At 40.1% G+C, this 19012-nt stretch overlaps 1 protein-coding gene across 1 annotated transcript in view; it reads right to left on the bottom strand.

Annotated features, from left to right (window-relative positions):
• Nucleotides 1-19012, bottom strand: part of PCNX2 (pecanex 2) — a 175552-nt gene that overhangs the window by 112834 nt on the left and 43706 nt on the right. The window contains exons 9-13 of the mRNA XM_068424968.1: nt 14867-15002; nt 11557-11699; nt 10077-10230; nt 9950-9982; nt 2136-2307 (exon numbers count right to left, since the gene is read on the bottom strand). Of these exons, the coding sequence (XP_068281069.1) occupies nt 2136-2307; nt 9950-9982; nt 10077-10230; nt 11557-11699; nt 14867-15002 (638 nt within the window). The remainder of the gene's footprint in view (nt 1-2135; nt 2308-9949; nt 9983-10076; nt 10231-11556; nt 11700-14866; nt 15003-19012) is intronic.

The raw sequence follows: 19012 nt of genomic DNA, 5'->3' as shown, positions 1-19012 counted from the left end.
ATATAAATCAATAGCAGAACAATCATCAATTTAAAAGAAAATAGAATCAGATCCTAAGTAGATTGCTTGCAAAGAAAGGGACCTGTTAAAAAACACATTTCTTAAGTAATTAGGTTACATATCTAACAAATTTCCACTGATTTTCTTTTATAACCTTATTTCAAGACTTTTATCATAGCACGCTACGCAACATCACACTAGTTCCTTGCTAAGTCCTTTCTATGACTTCCATCACTTTAATTTCTTAACACAGTAAACACCTGAAATAGAAAACTTTTCCTTTCCTTGGTATTTGTAGTATAGAGTAAAAAATACGTTGATTTCCCAACGTATCAACTCTGAATACTACAATAAGTTACAAGTAAAATGTAAAAGTCATCATATGATGACAAGCCAATAAAAAGATATCAAAAATACCTAGCAAATGGGCAAAACTGCAAAACAATAGCAACACTTCATTGGTATTTAGCAGGGCCAACTTCCCTCCCAAAACAAATACTGCCCAAAACAATTCCATAACTCCAGTGCCTACGGGAATCTGTACTCAAAGTGCAGCAAGATGCTGGAGGATACTTTCTGCCCCGGCTTAGGGAAGTAGCTGCACTGTGAACACTTGCAAGGATCGATGGCAGCCAGAGGCTGGGACTCCCATAGAGACAGAGCAAGGAACTGCCAGAGCACGGCACCAGACATGACTTGAACAAACACACCCACAGATGTGCCAGCTCCCAAAGCTGGCAAAGTAAGAATGGCGGACAAGCAGAGGGAGACGGTTTCTTCTCTTTCTTTCGTTAAACAGAAGCCAACTGGAGAGATGAGCCTGTATTTCCTCTCTCCCCCACACCCTCCAGGCTGTTTCAAGAACCTGCTCCACCATCTCTTTTGAGGCCAGCCAAAATTAGAGCATTTATAACCACACTTTTTTTCTTATACTGGTTGCTATAGTTTTTCATTTATCTCCATCCCAAGAGTCATTTAAGATTCTTGTTGAATTATTTATCAGCATTTTTACTGTTCACCTTTGACGGGCAGAGAAAATAAGATGTAAGAAGAAACTTTAATGAGACCAAAGGAAAGCAGTGAAAGAAGCTAATGAAAATAAGTGAGATGCAGATCTTCATTATTCCCCTGTTTCTAGTGAGAAGGATTGGGAGTCAATGACCCCATATAAAGGACCAGAAGGCTTTCCTAAAAATAGCATGCCTTTCAGGCAGTAACAGCAAAAAGCAAGTACAACAATTACAGGTGAACAAAGACCTCAAAGGTCATACACTCTATATCACAAAGTTTTTTCCTCTACTACAGTAGGTTTTCCTGGTTCTAAATTCACAAACCAACAGTTCATCCTTGGTACACTATGACACAGCTCCTGGGAAGTTTTTGCAGCTTTGACAGTAATCTTTAACTTTTCTACTTCATACCTAACAGCGTTGCACTACTTGACTTGAGTCCAGTTCAGCATTCCTATGACACAGCTACAGCAGCACCACAGTTACAGACTGAAAGTGTGTAACAGGAACTAGTATCCTCACAGAACAGGGTACCTCCAGTTGTAGCCACTCCAAATTAGCGCCAAAGGACCATCCTGTTTTCGGCTAATACCTGAATGTCCTCAGCCGCCTCAGGGTACGACTCCAGAAGGTAACAGGTTGGAAGAGCTATGGTGAAGTGGCCGCTCCACACTAACTCATCATGTGGACAGCAAGATTAAACTAAATCAAGAAAAAGTGTGTTCTTCATGAGCAGAAGAATGTCCATCTGAGGACTTGGCACTGATTAGCTTACAGGCATTAAATTTAAAACTCCGCTTATTCTGCAGTAACTGCTCCACACAGACAAGCCCTTACAAAGATTAACTGCATTTCACAGATGATGTCTTTTTGCTAATAACATCAGTGACTGTTAGTTTTCTATAGAGACCTTTCCATGAGCCTCATTTCATTAAGAACTCCTTCTATGTGAGGGAAGGTTGCCAGCTGCCCCCCGCCCGACTTAAGTCATTCCAAATGTTTCTATCAATTTGACTTAGAGTTGTGTCTCCATAACATGCTTTTGATTGCCAACATGGGAAAACACAGACTTTCCCCGCTAATGCTTAATTCATTTTTACAGTCCTAGGAAAAATATTGACTCACCTATTACATGGTCTCTGGCTGACTGGAGAGATCTCGGCGAAAAGAGCTTCAAGCCATACATTGTGTAAACCGGAGGATTTGTGTCTTTAGATCCAGCATCTAGCAGCAAAATAAGGCCACACAATATACAAAAATATACAGGTCTGCTGTAGGTTATGATTTTATTGTGTCCCTGGAAAAAAAAAAAAAGAAAAAAAAGTGTTTGAATTTTGCATTCACTCTCCTACTGCATGCACTGCATTAAACTGGAGAGAGGGTCAGGAGTCAGACAAAATATTTTAATGACTTATACATACTAATTAATAATAAAAATGTTACAAGGTATCTTATCTTCTCCAGAGAAGACTCTCAAAAGGTACAAAAAGCAGTTAAGACTAACTCCAGCAATCATTTATGCTTTTGAAAATCTAACCTTCTGGACCCTTCAAAACACACTAATTGCAGAAGTCGTCATTTTCTGTGGAGAAAAAAAACACTCCGTCTGTCTGAACCTTCCTTTTCAATAGAAAAATAATTTTTCTATATATTACTTTTATTTTAATGAATGTCTGCTTCAGGTATCTTGTGGTTTTTTGAGTTTGTTTTTGGTTTTGTTTTTTACTTTACGCAACATAAATCTAATTTCTAATTGCATCCTGCGAAGTAAAAAAAAAAAATTGTAGAGCACCTCCTAGGTGCAGTGTGAGGCATGAAGATTGAATTTTTGCACCAATACAATTCAATTTTTTTTTTTTGTTAATTTGAACCACTTGACAGCAAGTCAGTGTCCCTTCTAGAGGGGGTGACACTCATCAGCAGTTTCTGGTCTGTCTCTCATGCAGCACTTCGAAATGATGATCCAAAGGAATTAATATGTGGAAGGATCCTTATTTTATGTCTTTCATACACATCTCTCACACGATTGATTCGCACTAATCCTAGAAAACACTGCTGTGGGGCTGTGGGACAGGGAGAATAACAGACACAAAAAATCTTAATAGTTCTCTTGATAGTAAGCTTAAGGGTAAATACGACATTTTAAATGCTGGTGAGTCAAAAGATTCCTTGAGTGTGAAAAAACAGGAACAAAGTGACAAGGATTCAAGTCTGCCTTGCATAAAGCTGCTGTGAAACTGTTCTTATTTATGTAACATAATTTAAGTGAGTATCATAAAAGATCGTTTCCTTTTCAAGTCTACTTACTGATTTGAAACAGTGGTTTTATTTGCCTGGCTGCCAGCCAAGCCTGTATGCTAGCATTGCTATTAATCGATCTGTATTCTCCTTTGGGATCAATCAGTTAACAAGGTGGCAGATTGCAGGGAACTAGTGGACTTATATTGCACCTGACATCCATGGCATACGAATCAAGTCAGACTGACAAATCTTAGCTGTTTAATCAGTTTCAATTTTACTAATGCCTTTTTTTAAATAGGACACATGTCCATGAAAAAAATCAAAGGAGAATTAGAAAGATAAAAATCTGACTTAAAAAAATCACTTAAAATATTACTTTCTGTCTGTTTTTTAACTTCATTTATCTTAAGTATGAGCTGTGCCTTAGGAAAAGAGACTAGTAAATATTGCTAAACAATTGCTTAATGATTTATATCCTGATGTGTACTCCAGGCCCAAGTCTATTTTATCATGATGTTACATTCTTGTCTTATCTCTTGAATTACGGAACCCAGGTTTTATCTTTGCATGGTAATTATTTGAAGGCAGTTGGGTAAGATGGAGTTGATGACTAGAAGTCCAGAGGTTTAGCTCCACACACCTTTCAGTTCCAAGCAGAACACTGACATACCCAATTACGTTTACATTATATATTTAACTCTTACTTCTAAAGTAGTTCATGGTGCACTGGGTGAAGAACTGGCTGAAGGGCAGAGCTCAAAGGGTGGTAGTGAATGGGGCTACATCTGGCTGGCGACCAGTCACCAGCGATGTTCCTCAGGGTTCAATTCTATGGCCAGTTCTGTTCAATATATTTATGAACAATCTGGATGCATAAGTTGAATGCACCATTAGAAAGTTTGCTGATACCAAACTGGGAGGTGCTGTTGACTTTGAGGGACAAAATGCCTTGCAGAGGGATCTAGATTGACTGAAGCATTGGGCTGTGATTCATGGGATGAAATTTAAGAAGTCGAAATGCTGGATTCTGCAACTTAGGATGGAGTAATGCCAGGCACAAGTATAAATTGGGAGAGAAGGGGCTGGAGAGCAGCCCTGCAGAAAGGGATCTGGGGATGCTGGTTGACAGCAGGCTCCATAGGAGACAGCAGTGTGCCCTGGCAGCCCAGAGGGCAAACAGCATCCTGAGGTGCATCAAACGCAGCATAACTAGACCATTGAGGTGCTGGAGAGAGTCCAAAGAAGGGCAACAAAGCTGGTGAAGGGTCTGGAGAACAAGTCTTATGAGCAGCAGCTGAGGGAACTTGGGTTGTTTAGTCTGGAGAAAAGGAGGCTGGGGGGAGACCTTATTGCTGTATACAACTACTTGAAAGGAGGTTGTAGCGAGGAGAGTGTTAGTCTCTTCTCCCAGGTAACAAGCGATAGAACGAGAGGAAACGGCCTCAAGTTGTGCCAGAAGAGGTTTAGATTGGATATTAGGAAAAATTTCTTCACAGAAGGAGTTATCAAGCATTGGAACTGGCTACCCAGGGAAGTGGTGGAGTCACCATCCCTGGAGGTATTTAAAAGACGAGTAGATGCAGTGCTGAGGGATATTGTTTAGGGATATTGTTTAGTGATTGACTTGGTAGTGTTAGGTTAATGGTTGGACTCGATGATCTTAAAGGTCCTTTCCAACCAAGATGATTCTGTGATTCTGTGATCAAAAGAGATTATTATTCCGCTGTATTCAGTATTGGTGCGGCCTCATCTTGAATACTGTGTGCAGTTCTGGGTCCCACAATTTAAAAAGGATGTGAAGGTCCTTGGATGCATCCAGAGGAGGACAACAAAGCTGGCAACAGGGCTGGAAGGAACGTCCTATAAGGAGCAGTTGAGGACTTTGGGCTTGTCTAGTTTGGAGAAAAGGAGGCTGAGGGGTGACCTCATTGCTCTCTACAGCTTCCTGAGGAGGGGACGTGGAGAGGGAGGTGCTGATCTCTTCTCCCTGGTCTTCAGTGATAGGACGCATGAGAAGGGTTCAAAGCTGCACCAGGGGAGGTTTTGACTGGACATTAGGAAACATTTCTTTACTGAGAGGGTGGTCAAACACTGGAACAGGCATCCTAGAGAGCTGATCGATGCCCCAAGCCTGTCCATGTTTAAGAGGCATTTGGACAATGCCCTTAAAAACATGCTTTAACTTTTGGTCAGCCCTGAATTGGTCAGGCAGTTGGACTAGACGATCATTGTATGTCCCTTTCAACTGAAACAGTCTATTCTGTTCTATTCTAAATAAATCACTCTTACCATGCTAACCACAATAATGCTAGCTAGGATTGAGAAGGCAGCTTTCAAAGGCTGCCTGAACAGCCTGCAAGATGTGAGCAAATACTAGCTTCCCTCTTTTTCAGGTGGCAGTGGGGAATGAGACAGAATCCTGAAAAGGAAATCTTGTCTACTATGGGACCAACAGGAGCAAAGCAATGCAGCAGCGATGCACCTGAAGGACACCGGCTGCACAGCTGTCACATTGCTCAGGATGCGCTCGAGCTGAATGAGCTTCCCAGAGCACAACAGAGACTCCAGTCCCCATATCTGGGGAACTGGAAACACAAGAAAGAAGAACTGCTGCAAGTGTCAGTGCTGTTATTTCACTGTCATTTACATCCTTTGTGTGAGGAGGATTATTTGGAGCAGGACTGGTTTGAGGCCAACAGCAGACACCTTCTAGGAGAGAGATGATCACTGCGACAGTTTATCACCTCCTGAAAGCCACAGCCAGGGGATGGACATTACATTTCCTCTTTTCAAGGTTTTAAAAACAAAAAAAAAAAAGGGCGAAGCCTTCTTGTGCCTGCCACTGACAGGCCAAGCTAGACAGCCCTTCACCAAAACGGCATTTGGCAGTGCAACTTCTCAAGATATTAAGGGCTCATGTTGATCTACTAGACAAACTCATAAAATTTTGACACGCAAAACTGATTTCATGGTGGTGAAACTATTCTACTCTGCATTCTCCTTCAAAAAAAATTAAATAATGAAGCAGGATTCCTTTTATATTTTACATCTCATTTGTTGAACAATCATTTTTTTCTCCACTGATAAAAATTTCAGTGAAAACTCTTCCTTTCCCTAAGTCTGCCAAAAAAATGTCACTGACTTTTTCAGGTCCATATTTCTCATGAATATGTTTCAGAAATGTATTCACATCCTACAAACACAGCACTGCTACATCTCATATTTTGATAAAAATATTAAGATTTTCAAAGCTAGATCAATTTCACGTACGCTTCCATTTAATAAAATGGCACTTTTGACTGCAAAGCATTTTGCTGGGGAAACTTCAAAAAGATCTAATGACTTTTTTGTTTGTGGGTGCACATATGCAAGTGCAAAAAGACAGAAGCCTTTATATAGAAAGAAAAGTGTGTGTGCTCAGTTCTACAGAAAAGCTTACAGGGACAAATTAAAAATACTTTTTAAGTGCCTTATGGGATTTATGAAACTGCCTATGGTAGCTACCCAGCTGAGTTAGCTATCTGCTTTGGCAGGTAATGGGGCCAAGACAATGAAGTTACGCAAGCGATTCTGTAAATTTTAAGAGCCTGACTGCAATCTTTCAAAGCTCAAATGCCTTTGTAAACCTGAGCTAGACAGGTGTCTTATGAGGGACTTACAGACAAGCTCTCATGATTCTTCTATATAGCCATATACTACAGATACAGCCTTTGTTGCCCAATCTGCTGCTGCCTCTAACCAATATCAAGAAACTCTGCAGTCAAAGCCACTTGTCTAAAACCTTGAAATGCACATGACAAGGATCTCCTGGATCTCTGAATTTAATATCCTGCAGTCACTGGCACCTCCCTTATGTTCTGCTATTAATAAACTGATACAACTCACACTTGGGATGGACTTTATTTTCTTCTCTCTATCATTCCAGTGAGGAGGCTGTTCCCAAATTTCACCATCCCAGAACCATGTACCCCTGTGTGAACAGCAACTAAAGGCCACCAGCTCACAACAGACCAGAAGTGGAAAGGCTAAAGCACAAGCTGACAGGAAAATTAGGCTCTCATCTTGTAGCAGGCAACTGTACTAAACCTGCAGCTACAATAAATGTCAGTAGCCAGCATTAGCTGTAGAACCTGGGAAGTTCCAACATAAACACCAAAGCTCATCAAAAAACAACTATTATCACAATTCAATAAAATGAGTATAAATGAATATAAAATTTAAAACATTAGCTGAGTTAGATAGGTTATTTATATACTGAAACTCATCCCTTACCACAACAGCAGTATACAGACAATACACAGTGTTCAACTTGGAAACCCTAGCTGTCACAGCATGGTATGGGACAAGAAATAATCTTATCTCCAATAAAATTGTACCAGACTACCAGACTTTATAGGGTTTAGTCAGCAAGCTCTTCTTCAACACCAGGAAGTGAATACACTGGCACTCGGAAGGAGTTCAGAAGAAAAGCTTTATGCATCCCTAGGCACTGTGTTTTCTGAATGCACTTGATGGTATTTTAAAGCAGAGTCTTTCAAAACAGCATAGGCTAGAGATGACAAAGTCACATCAAACAGTAACAAAGTCTGCATGTGAGAGATAGGGAAGAAGTTTGGAACCTCCTTGGCAGGCATGGATAACATAAGACATTAGCAGCTACTCATGGATCCAAGAAATTAATTCAGTGTGCAAATCTGTGGCTCGCGATGGTTTGTTTCACACTGAAAAATCTCATCTGCATTTGCATTCATGGACATGGTACTGATCATTCTTTAATCCCTGTGCTGTTCTGCATCCTTACATTAATAGCAAGAGATGTTATTCTCTTTAATTTTAATGTAGTCACATGAATTATGAAACAGTACATGGAGTATCTTTTCTCTCCTTCTTGTTGTCTTATTTTCCATGGTGCTTCCCAGCTCAAGCAAGCCTTTACAAATACCAATTGTGTTAAAAATGTATAATACAGAAATAGCTAATCTTCTTTAACTATACCTATAATGCCTCTCACCTTTAAAACTCTCTGTGGAAAGACTCTCCAAATTTTATTTCCATTGGAGTTTGTATGGTGCACCAAAAAGTTTGCGAGAAAGTGTCCCTAATACATGAAGCACATGGAAGGTGCGAATATACCTATTGTTACTTTGCTACGCTACTGCATGACAGACAAAATACAACACAGTGAATAATACTTGTAACAGTATTGTGGGAGTCTGAAATGCAAACCTGGCTTCTGCACAAAAAACGTTCTGTTGAAACTTCATTAGCTACTTTGTCTTTAATACTATTGAAAAAGTGAGCTAGACAGGTTTATAATGAAGTTTTGATTAAAGTGCCACACACTTTAAACAAGTGTACACATTACTGATGTCTGAATAAGTGCAAACTATTTGGTTACAGTTCACATTATTATGTCTAGACACATGCTAGTTGAACTGACAAATAATATTATTTTAGTCCCCCAAAAATCCAGCTTTTTACTGAGGTAGGAATATTTCTTTAATGTATTGAAAATACTACTCTGCAATGTGTAAGTTGCTGGTTTTAGCCTTCTCTACTTTTTATGCAGACAGATATTTCCTGTGAATGCATTACAACCAACAATACCAGAAGTTCATCCCATAATAACTGGTGTGGAAAAGAAACTAAGAATCTTCTGAAATCCATCTCAGTGAAATGTGTAGCATACACTTGTAAATAACCTCAATTTCAAGTTCAGCCTGTATTTCTAGCCTCTAAACTGACAAAAATAATTGCTCCCTGCCAAAGGGAAATAATCCAGCAGACCTGCAGTTTTCAACATTCTGGTTTTGAACCCTGAGGGAAGAGAGAGGGTCGTCAAAAACATTCAAAGAGCTAAATAAGAAATGTGAGCAACTAAGCAGCTGGTGTAAAAGCAAGCAAGGGACCTTGTGACTACTGAAATGTCTTCCAACATCTGCAAATCAAAAATGCTGAGACACTGTGACAGGTGGAGGGGTCAGGTGCAGTTGTAGGATGATGCTCCTAAACCAGTCCTATAATGAGGAGGGACTCGGGTAAGGAACTGTTTCTTTACAAGGTGGTTGTCACTGTCAGAGTTCAGTTTCTCAGATATACTCAGCAGACAAATAGCAACCAGCAAAGATCCTTACAGCCTGCATTCACCCACAGATTTGTCCATTTCTTCAGGACACAAGCACAGAAACTATGATCATATTATAACAAAGGGAAAATATCTGTGCCATTTGATGAGCTAATAATACTATTGAGAAATACATCTGCAATACCAGATTTTAAAAAAAAAAAAAAAATTCAATCCCAAAATCACAAAAAAAAAAAAGAATTAAAGCCCCAACTGACCAATGACTGAGGTGCTAATCTGGAACTTCTGCTGTCTTCAGTCACTGTTTCTAGAAAGACAAAGCTTGTCTGATGCCACAGGACTGAATTTCAGCAAACTAGTCCATACACATTTGTTTCTACTGCATATTTTAGCTTAAAGAAAAATCACTTTTCTAATAGCAGTAATAAATTCAAATAGCTTAAAATTAATTAAACGTAGTACAAAGTCTCAAAATCACAGACATCTTGCTCATTTCCATAAATCACTTAGAACAGCAAATTACTTATACCTGTGTTTCACTGAACAGCCAACTATTTCACAGTACACAAGTGATAATAAAGGAGAAAGACTTGTTATACTGGCTGAGACTTACATGTATTGGTGAAGCAGGATCAGGCTGAACACTCTAAAAACAAAACAAAAAAAAAGTTTGCTTACAGGATTTTGCCTTCATAGAGTTAGAAGAGAATTCAACAATCGGATATGAACTTGTGTCCTACCTTTAGGAGAGAATACTGGCAGCTGGCCATCACGAGACAGAACAACAGAACCCAAATGTCTTTACAGAAGCCTTGATTCAGAGTCAGGAATCCAAGAAGTGAAACGAGAACTACTAGAAGGACAGCAAATACATTCTCCTTTATATCTTCTGTCCTATGTGAATAAAAGTGTTAAAAGTAGTACAAATATTTATACATTCATTAGAGCAAGGCAGGTCTATTTGCAGCTGGCATGAACTGTCAGTGCTGGAGCTACCAGAATTTACAGAATCTGCGGTTTTGCTCCCAAAATTACAATTCCGTGTTCAAAGGTACTTCACTCCCGTGCCAAAGACCTTATCCACTGTGATAGCTAAAATGTATAGAAAAAAGGCACATGCACTGAAGTCCAGCACCCTCCAATCTCACTTCCCAAATAGAATTCCACAGTGGAGCTGATTTGAATGTAGGCAAGTGTATGTTTATAAAAAACAAACAAAAAAAAAACCCAAACACTTTTAAATGAGGAAATCAGGCATTCATTTAATGAAAAGTATACGTCTGACAACAAAGAATTAGATGAAAGACCAAATTTGTCATCTGATGTCCTATTCGTTTTATCTGTTCTATTAGTACATGGAAGCTGAGAGAAAAAACAATGTTAATATTCAGGCTATAACAAAAGAATTTATCAGCAGATGCTTTCCATGCAACTGAAACAGAGGCAAGACACCACAGATAAGTATCTGCTCTGGACCTAAGCTCCCTGACAATACAGCCTGATTTCTGCAGCATGTAAAACTGTCATCTGAACTTTCTGTTGTGAAGCCCATATTAACATACATGGTATAGCACCCACCCAAAAGCAGAGATAGGAGAGTCAGCAGCCATTCGGTATGTAGGCTAACATGTTTGAAGCTCCTACAAGTCTGGCAGATTACCACATGAGGTCTAATAGCAAAGCACACTGCCTGAAGAGTTGATGCCAAATGAAACTGAGGGACTAGAAAAAGGAGAGATGCCAAGACAAGATATTTTCTCTAAACCAATTAAACGGAACTGGAACAGCGGGAGCAGCTGAAAGACCCCTCCTGAATTTCACTCTATAATATTGTTCTTTTTTTTTTTTTTTTTTAAGATTGGAGTACTTGGTTTACAACACACTGGGACCCTTCCACTTCTGTATCTTTGCACAAAACACTGATTTTTTCATCAGAAAGCTCAGAACCATTGGATCCAACAGCTGAAAGTCAAATTAAAGACTATTCTACAGACCTGGTGCTCACACAAATCAAAGTCTCTGCTTGAATATGAATGGTAGTGAGAACCACCAAAACTAACTCTGAAGAAAAACCTTTTTCTTCTACTTAAAGCAAACAAGCATCTATCTACTCAACTAAGACACTAATACGATGCTCAGTTTTTCCTTGTCTAGTCATCTGCATTGCTCTATACATGTGGAGCCACACACTACACAGAGTTGCATTTTATAAAAGCTTACCTGTCCAACAATGCCAACAAGGTAAGCCGATCATACCAGACTTTAATCCATTTTCCAGGGAATATAATAAATCTGTAAAACTGCCTGTTCAGTTTCCGCTGTGCTGAAGAACACGAAGAATCCTCAGGGTCCTGGTTGGGTTGCTTTAAAAACAAACCAGAAATACACAAAACACACTTTCACACTGATGTACCATTGTCAGCAAAACAGGTGTTTAAAAGGCCAAATTTACATGAAGTTTCAGATTTTTTTTTTCCTAAAAGGGATAGAGGGAGAATTTATTTTCTTCATTTTAAATTAGAAACAGAGATATCACACCAGCTTAATTATTGCAGATGGACAGAAGCTATATCAGTTGTGGAGCTCAACAGTAATAATATACTTTAAATATAAATATTAAAAAATAATTATTTTTTTAGTCCCAATCCACTTCTTGTCTGAAGTTTCTTTTTGAAGATTATCCCATGCGTCAGGCTAACTACAGCACAACACAAAACCATACATGATAGGAGAAATCCTTGCTTTTAACCAAAAAATCAAGTACGCTTTAAGGCCTAGAGGCATCACTTATTAACTCTCCTTCCAGAACACAGCTTTGTTTATCTTTCCTGAGATGCTTCTAATACCATGTCAGGTGTGCACCCTCAGGAACAGCAAGAGGAGGGCAAAAAAAAAAAAAAAACCCACACAAAACCAGGCACAAACAGTATAAAAATTACTAGTTTAAGAGTCTCTAATCTTACCATCACAATCATAAATCCTTCCTTTTGCATATAGCTTTTGTTAGATTCTAAGGCCTTTTCTTCTTGCCCATGTTTGACCTACAGCATTTCAGTTCTCCTCCAACTCTACACCTGCACTCCTTCACCAACACTTCTGGGGAGGGAGGCTTATCTACAGAACACCAGCCAAAGTCTGCAAAGCTAGACAACAGAACAAAAAAGCCTCTGCTAAGCAGTGATTTCTTTCCAAAGCACACCAATAATTGATTTGGGGGGCGGGGGGAGAATCACTTATTTTTCCTTTCAAGAAGAATCTGTCTGAGATTTCTGATCAGTGTAAAGCTTAGTGGTTTTCAACCTCCTTCTACCCCACATTGTTAAAGATAATTAACCAATTAGATAATGTATCTATTATGGAACTCTAGTCAATGTTTACATTAAAATTATTTGTGTTAGATTAACTTTTCTAGTCAGAGAAGGTGATTTCTGTGTGAAATAATTAATCACTTTCTTGAACTGTAACTGTTAGAAAAACACATGTTTTTAAACAACCTATCTACCTGCACAAAGACATTGTTAAATTTTCTCTCAGATTATTGCAATAATTTCTAATCTTAACTTTCCAGGAAAAGGAATTTTACACATAATTTACATGTGACTGAACACATTGCTGCATGTCAACCGGGAACCAAATCATTGATAACCTCAGTCTCTTGGCAAACATGACGTAAAACAGGCTAGCTTAAGCTTCGGAGAAAGAAATTCAAGTTTATGCATTTTCTCTCATCCCTCCAACTGACTAAAAGTGCACAGACACGCAGCTCAGCCGCTGTCAGCACAGGACAGTAACTCACTCATGTTTCTGAGTGTTCAGACTTGCCAGGGGACACTGGGCTGTTCCGCATTCTTTCATTTATTAACAATTTCAAGTAATTTAAAAGCTGTGAGACTGATTGCAATCCTTTCACCACGCTGATTTTAAAATCTAAAAGTAGTTTAGGTACTCCAAATTTTAATATTTCTATTACCACTTTAAAAAGTCACTTAATTATGGAGTTGGGGCATTTTTAAAGAAAAAAATATATTTTAAAATATTACAGTTGCTAATACTGGTACAATTTTGTTTCTCTTGGGTCCTATTTCCCAACAGAAAGTACTGTGAAACTCAATCAATTGCAATCATTAACTTCACTCATCTAATCTAGATTGCTCACTATAACTAAATAAATCAAAATGGTGGCAGAAAGTCCATTAAAAACACCTGAGGAACTGATTGTTCAGTCCTCAGAACAGCTTAACATTTAACTAACTCAGTATTTAACTGAGTGCGTAACTGAACATTTTGGCTCTTGAGGAACTGTAATGTTTGGATGAAATCCATTACATGAGGCTTGCAGTACTTGGGCTGGAGTCAGGTTTTGGAGCTGCATTTGGGAAACTCTCTGACTAGCCCTAAGCAAGTCACTAAGTCTAATTGTGCCTTCTATCAAAAAAGAGCTTATAAAAATTCACTTCATAAATTTATACGGTGTCAGAGACAGCCTGAAACCCTAGCTTCATCGACACCAATGACAAAAGTTTTCCTGACTTACACAGGCTCAGAAATTCATGTTTAATAAAAAAATTCAGAAACCAGGAAGTTCTGAAATTACTGCCTGGCCTTGTTACAAACTTGCTATGTGATCTTGAGCAATACGTCTTACTTCTTAATGGTGCAGTTTTCTCGGAAGAGAGAAAGAAAAAGGGCATGATAATTGTTCTCTAACTTACAGGCAGTTTACAAGATTATAAATATCTAGAAAACATCTGAGCCTTTAGATGGAAGTCTCAGTCCAGACCTGAAATACACAATTCAGGACAATTTCCTGATTTTTAACTTAAAATAGTTCCTTTACATAAGTTGCTTCTAGCTTTAAGTTCCTGTGCAAAATCTAAGATGAAAGATAATTAACTGGCATTTTAAGGTTATTCATAAATATCAAACTAGAATTTGCCATGGAAGAAGAGAGAAGGTTAAAGTTATTATAAAAGGAATTGTAAAAACAGATTACAGCCTTAAGCCATTGGTCACAGCCCCCAAACACTGTAAAGTTCAAGTGTGTCCACATATTACCATACAAAGTGAACTCTGAGGGCCTTTTTCTTTTACCAGCTGCATTGAGGAGGTGGCTTTGACATTCCACAACAGACATCCAGAAGTCTGGTTGCCCGATTTCAGAAAAGTGAAACCAGACATTAGGTTTTAGGATAGTAATAAATCTGGAATAAACACTTCATGCTATTAAAATCTGCTGGTGTGTCTAAAATCCTAACAGCTGTGTCCTCTTTCTTTCAAATGAAATAAGACCGAAGATAGATCATCAGCTTTTTAGGTGATGGAGTCTTTAAGTACTCTCCTAGGACACTACTCATTGTCAGTAGAAAGCAGCTGAATTGCATCCATCAACATAAAATACACCTTCTCCCACATGAGCAATACCAGGCATAGTACTATAGAAAATCAACAAAACTGTCTCAGGAACAAGCCTGCAGCATTTGTTTATAAAGCAGTTCATCAAAATACTAGAAATTGAGATATTACAATGTACCCGTGGGCTTTCTGAAAGGGTCCTTCGTGCCACCATCAGTAGGAGCTGCTGCTGAAGCGCACTCACTGCTTGATCCCCAGAAGACGGTTCTTGGCTCTCTGAAGTGGTAGTGCTAGAGGAGCTGAACTGTATTTCACTGTGCATAGAGGGAAGAAAGGAAAGAGACTGTTTTAAGAAGCAGTATTTTCCTGGTATTTCTGAAACATTACAGGAGAAAGCCTGTAATTACATTCCTGGTTGGCTCATAGGACATGGAGCCTTCCACCTCCATACCTGAAATCTAGCCCAGGCCCGCAAAGCACTTAACATCCAAATTTAGATACACATGGTCTACTACATCCAGTGCAGAGAAACAGATACTTCTGTATCATAACTTTTCTCATCCTGAGATCACAGAATCATAGAATCATAGAATCAACCAGGTTGGAAGAGACCTCTGGGATCATCAAGTCCAATGGTTGCCCTGACACCACCATGTCAACTAGACCATGGCACTAAGTGCCATGTCCAGACTTTTCTTAAACACATCCAGAGATGGTGACTCCACCACCTCCCTGGGCAGCCCGTTCCAATGTCTAATAACCCCTTCTGAAAAGAAATTCTTCCTAATGTCCAACCCGAACCTCCCCTGGCGAAGCTTGAGGCTATGTCCTCTTGTCCTATCGCTAGTTGCCTGGGAGAAGAGGCCGACTCCCACTTCACTACAACCTCCCTTCAGGTAGTTGTAGACTGCAATAAGGTCACCTCTGAGCCTCCTCTTCTCCAGGCTAAACAACCCCAGCTCCCTCAGCCGTTCCTCGTAGGTCAGACCCTCCAGACCCTTAACCAGCTTGGTCATCCTCCTCTGGACTCGCTCCAACACCTCAACATCTTTCGTGAAGTGCGGGGCCCAGAACTGGACACATTATTCAAGGTGCGGCCTCACCAGTGCCGAGTACAGAGGGACGATCACTTCCCTAGACCGGCTGGCTACATCTACATGATGATGTAGGTGTAGATGAAGACCTACAATGAATCACACTTCAGAATCGCCTTTTTCTGTCCACTGACAATAATTGAGGTCAAGAGCTGCACATCTACAGAGCAAAACTGCAGGGTAGCTACTGCAGAGATCTTGGATTAGCTTTCATACAAGCTCACTTAGGTACCAAGCTAGTCTGGCCTCATCTGCACTGAATTCTGTGCATACTAATCTACCCTACTAAGAATTCAGGCTACAAGAACTGCCTCCTGCTCTAGGGGGATGACACCACCACATGAGCTAATTCACATAGGGCTAGCTCAGATATCCCCCATACTGAGCATAAACTCACCCTGGGATGGCCCTGAGCAAGATGCTACTTTTTCTTCCCCCGCCGTGTTCACTGTTTTATGTTGTAGATACAGCACTTAAACAGTTTACTTGAGGACATCTTCTGCACTTAGAGCAGTGATACCCGTTGGTGTGCTACCATGACATAACTAAGTCTCAGCAAGAACTATATTGTAATGAACTAATTTTTACTTGGGGAAAAGACCTATTTTGAATACTACTTGTTTATTCTCTTCCAAATGGGGTTTATACATCTGGTGCTCTGAGCTCATCATCCCACTGCCCCTGGATGCTTGCCTTGGGCTTTTATTACTTTCATATCTGCATGAGGTAAAAGCAACTTGATGCTCATGCAAGGCAGTCAATAACTATTGTTCCTATTTTCCATAAAGGAAAGACAAGCAGGAGGAAACTAGTGCGATCTGCGTATAGTCAAGCCAGGAAGTCTGTGGTAGGACAGAGAAAAAAACTCTCATCTTGCATACCCTATGCTTGCCCCCAAGCCATCTTATTAATTTTAGTGAACTCAACTTTCCTTGCCCTTGGGCACCAATTCCCAAAGCCTGTCATGTAGCCCTTGTTATAGCCTCGTGGCTGTCCTGCACATAACTGGCTGCTAACTTAAGCTGCAGTGTCTAGTGCTGTGCTGGGATAAGGTTCAGCACCTGGATTACTCAGAAGCAGGGCAGAAGAGCCTCTCCAACAACTTGAAACACGCACACTCTTTCTCCTCTCCTCCAGGACTTGCTAGCTCTGCCTGGACCAACAGGAACACCAGCAGCCCCAGGATGTCACCAGAGGAGCCATCCTGCCTCTGGTCTCTGAGCCAGGTAGTTCAGTATTTTTCAAGGCCTTGATTACCATAAGGCTTAGATCCCAGATCTGGTATTCACCATCTGCCACTCCAGCAGAGCTATCAGCTGAGTAGAAATTAAAGTGCCCCATGTTTCTGACCCTAATGGTTTCCCCTGCACTCCCCACTCCTCCTGCTACAGGTGGAAGCATGATCTGCTCCAGAGAGTCAGGACAGCTGTCATGTTCCCTTTGGGCAGTACCAGGAAATGAGGACTTGGTCCAACGCAACTCGCTTGATGTCCCAGCCACAAGGCAGCCATCAGTAAGAATGTATCTCCTGTGTGGGTCTTGTTTAGCACCTTGTCAGCAGTCAATAACAGAAGAGCACAGGAGGGATGGGAACGGATCCAAGATCCTGGATCTCAATTGGAAAGGGGAGGAAGGCTAGAGGCATGCCTCCCAGGAGGAAGGTTCCCACAGATAAGGACTACAGAGGACAGCCATGCCTTTTGCATATCCTGAGATGCCCTACTCAAGGGCGACCTTGTCCAGCTTGAAGGAAGACAATAGATTTGTTTGTTTGTTTGTTTGTTTCCTCAGGATGAGCTGGCCTGTTCATTGTCATTGTGGGTGCAGCCCTGGAACTCCCTGTTCACAGCAGGGAAAAGGCAAGCGTAGCCCAGGTTATGCAGGAACACTACCCTGGGAATTCCTGCCCAAAAGCTGACCCAAAAAAACAGCCGGGGAATGGAACAGCGGCGGCTCATGCCTTCCTAAATGAAGAGTTAATCTCCAATAACTTTCTCCATCTTTAGCTGTCTTTCTACAAAAGCCAAGTGGAATCAAGAGTATTTCTAGGTTGGACTATGTCTTTTATCTCACATTTACCAAGAATGGAAATGGCAGAAGGACGGATAGATAGGCCAAGATATTCCCCTGGTACTCTGCTCTATCAGTTCTCAGAAATCATAATTCTTTTACTCATAAGACTTTTTCCAAGAATAAACTTAACAGATCAAATCATCTCCCACCAGACTTGAAGATAACTGAAAAGCCAAGAGAGCCCATAGTCTGTTTTCTGTTTACAGAAAAAATTCATAGCTCTACCTATCAGCAACCAGCAGAATAGCCTGCAAGCAGCTGGGACACTGACTGTGGGAAAAAAGTTGAAAACTTCATAGGTCTGATAAGGCAATTAGAGCAGAGAAGCTGGGAAGGCAGAGCTAGCAAAGTAACAATTCCAAAATCAGAAGCCTTCATCTGGCCTTCATCTGCCTCCTATGCCTTTTATTCATCAGCCTCATCTCTCTGTATCTTCTTACTCTTTCCTCATCTTCTGTTCCCCTCAGCTCCTGTTTGCTGGTTTTTTCCTCCTTACCCCTATTTTCCACATAACCTCCTTCTGACATTCACTTGCTACCCGCCCTGATGCTGAATCGCTTGCACAGCTACTTAAAAGCTGTATGTCTCATCTGATGACATCGTTATCACACTGACAGCAAATACCAGTAAGAAATGCAATGTTTGTGTTTGTGTTTTTGTAAGCCTATAAACTAGATCCCATACATTTATTACCATATATAAATAGGAGCAAACACTCTCTAACCATAAAATTATTATAACAGAGCTGATGGCAGTATAACATGGAATCTTACTAAACAGAAAATCTGTTCATTTGCAGAATCAAATTAATGTTATCAAGATATCCTACAGTAAACTGCACTGCTAATGTAAGCAAAGGTATAACTGAACTAAATTTTGAATAATAAATTATTAACTAAAAATATCTTTGATAAACATACAACCTATGCAGATCAACTGCAAAAGACACACAGCACCCTCTACTGATAACTGGTTATAAAGTCAGGAATTTTTTTCTGGCTCATAATTCAGTTTTGTAAGAATACTGAGTAAACATAAGCCAGTTGAGCAATCATACAACACTGAGAACGTTTTAGTATAATCACACAGCTCTGGAAAAATCTTCCTTCTCCCTCTCTGATTAGTCTGTGACAGTTCTTATACCGCTGACAATTCGG

The sequence above is a fragment of the Nyctibius grandis genome, chromosome 1 (genome assembly GCF_013368605.1).
Source record: "Nyctibius grandis isolate bNycGra1 chromosome 1, bNycGra1.pri, whole genome shotgun sequence".
NCBI lineage: Eukaryota > Metazoa > Chordata > Aves > Nyctibiiformes > Nyctibiidae > Nyctibius > Nyctibius grandis.
Note: the sequence above shows the minus strand (reverse complement) of the source record. Positions and strands in the feature narration are given on the sequence as shown.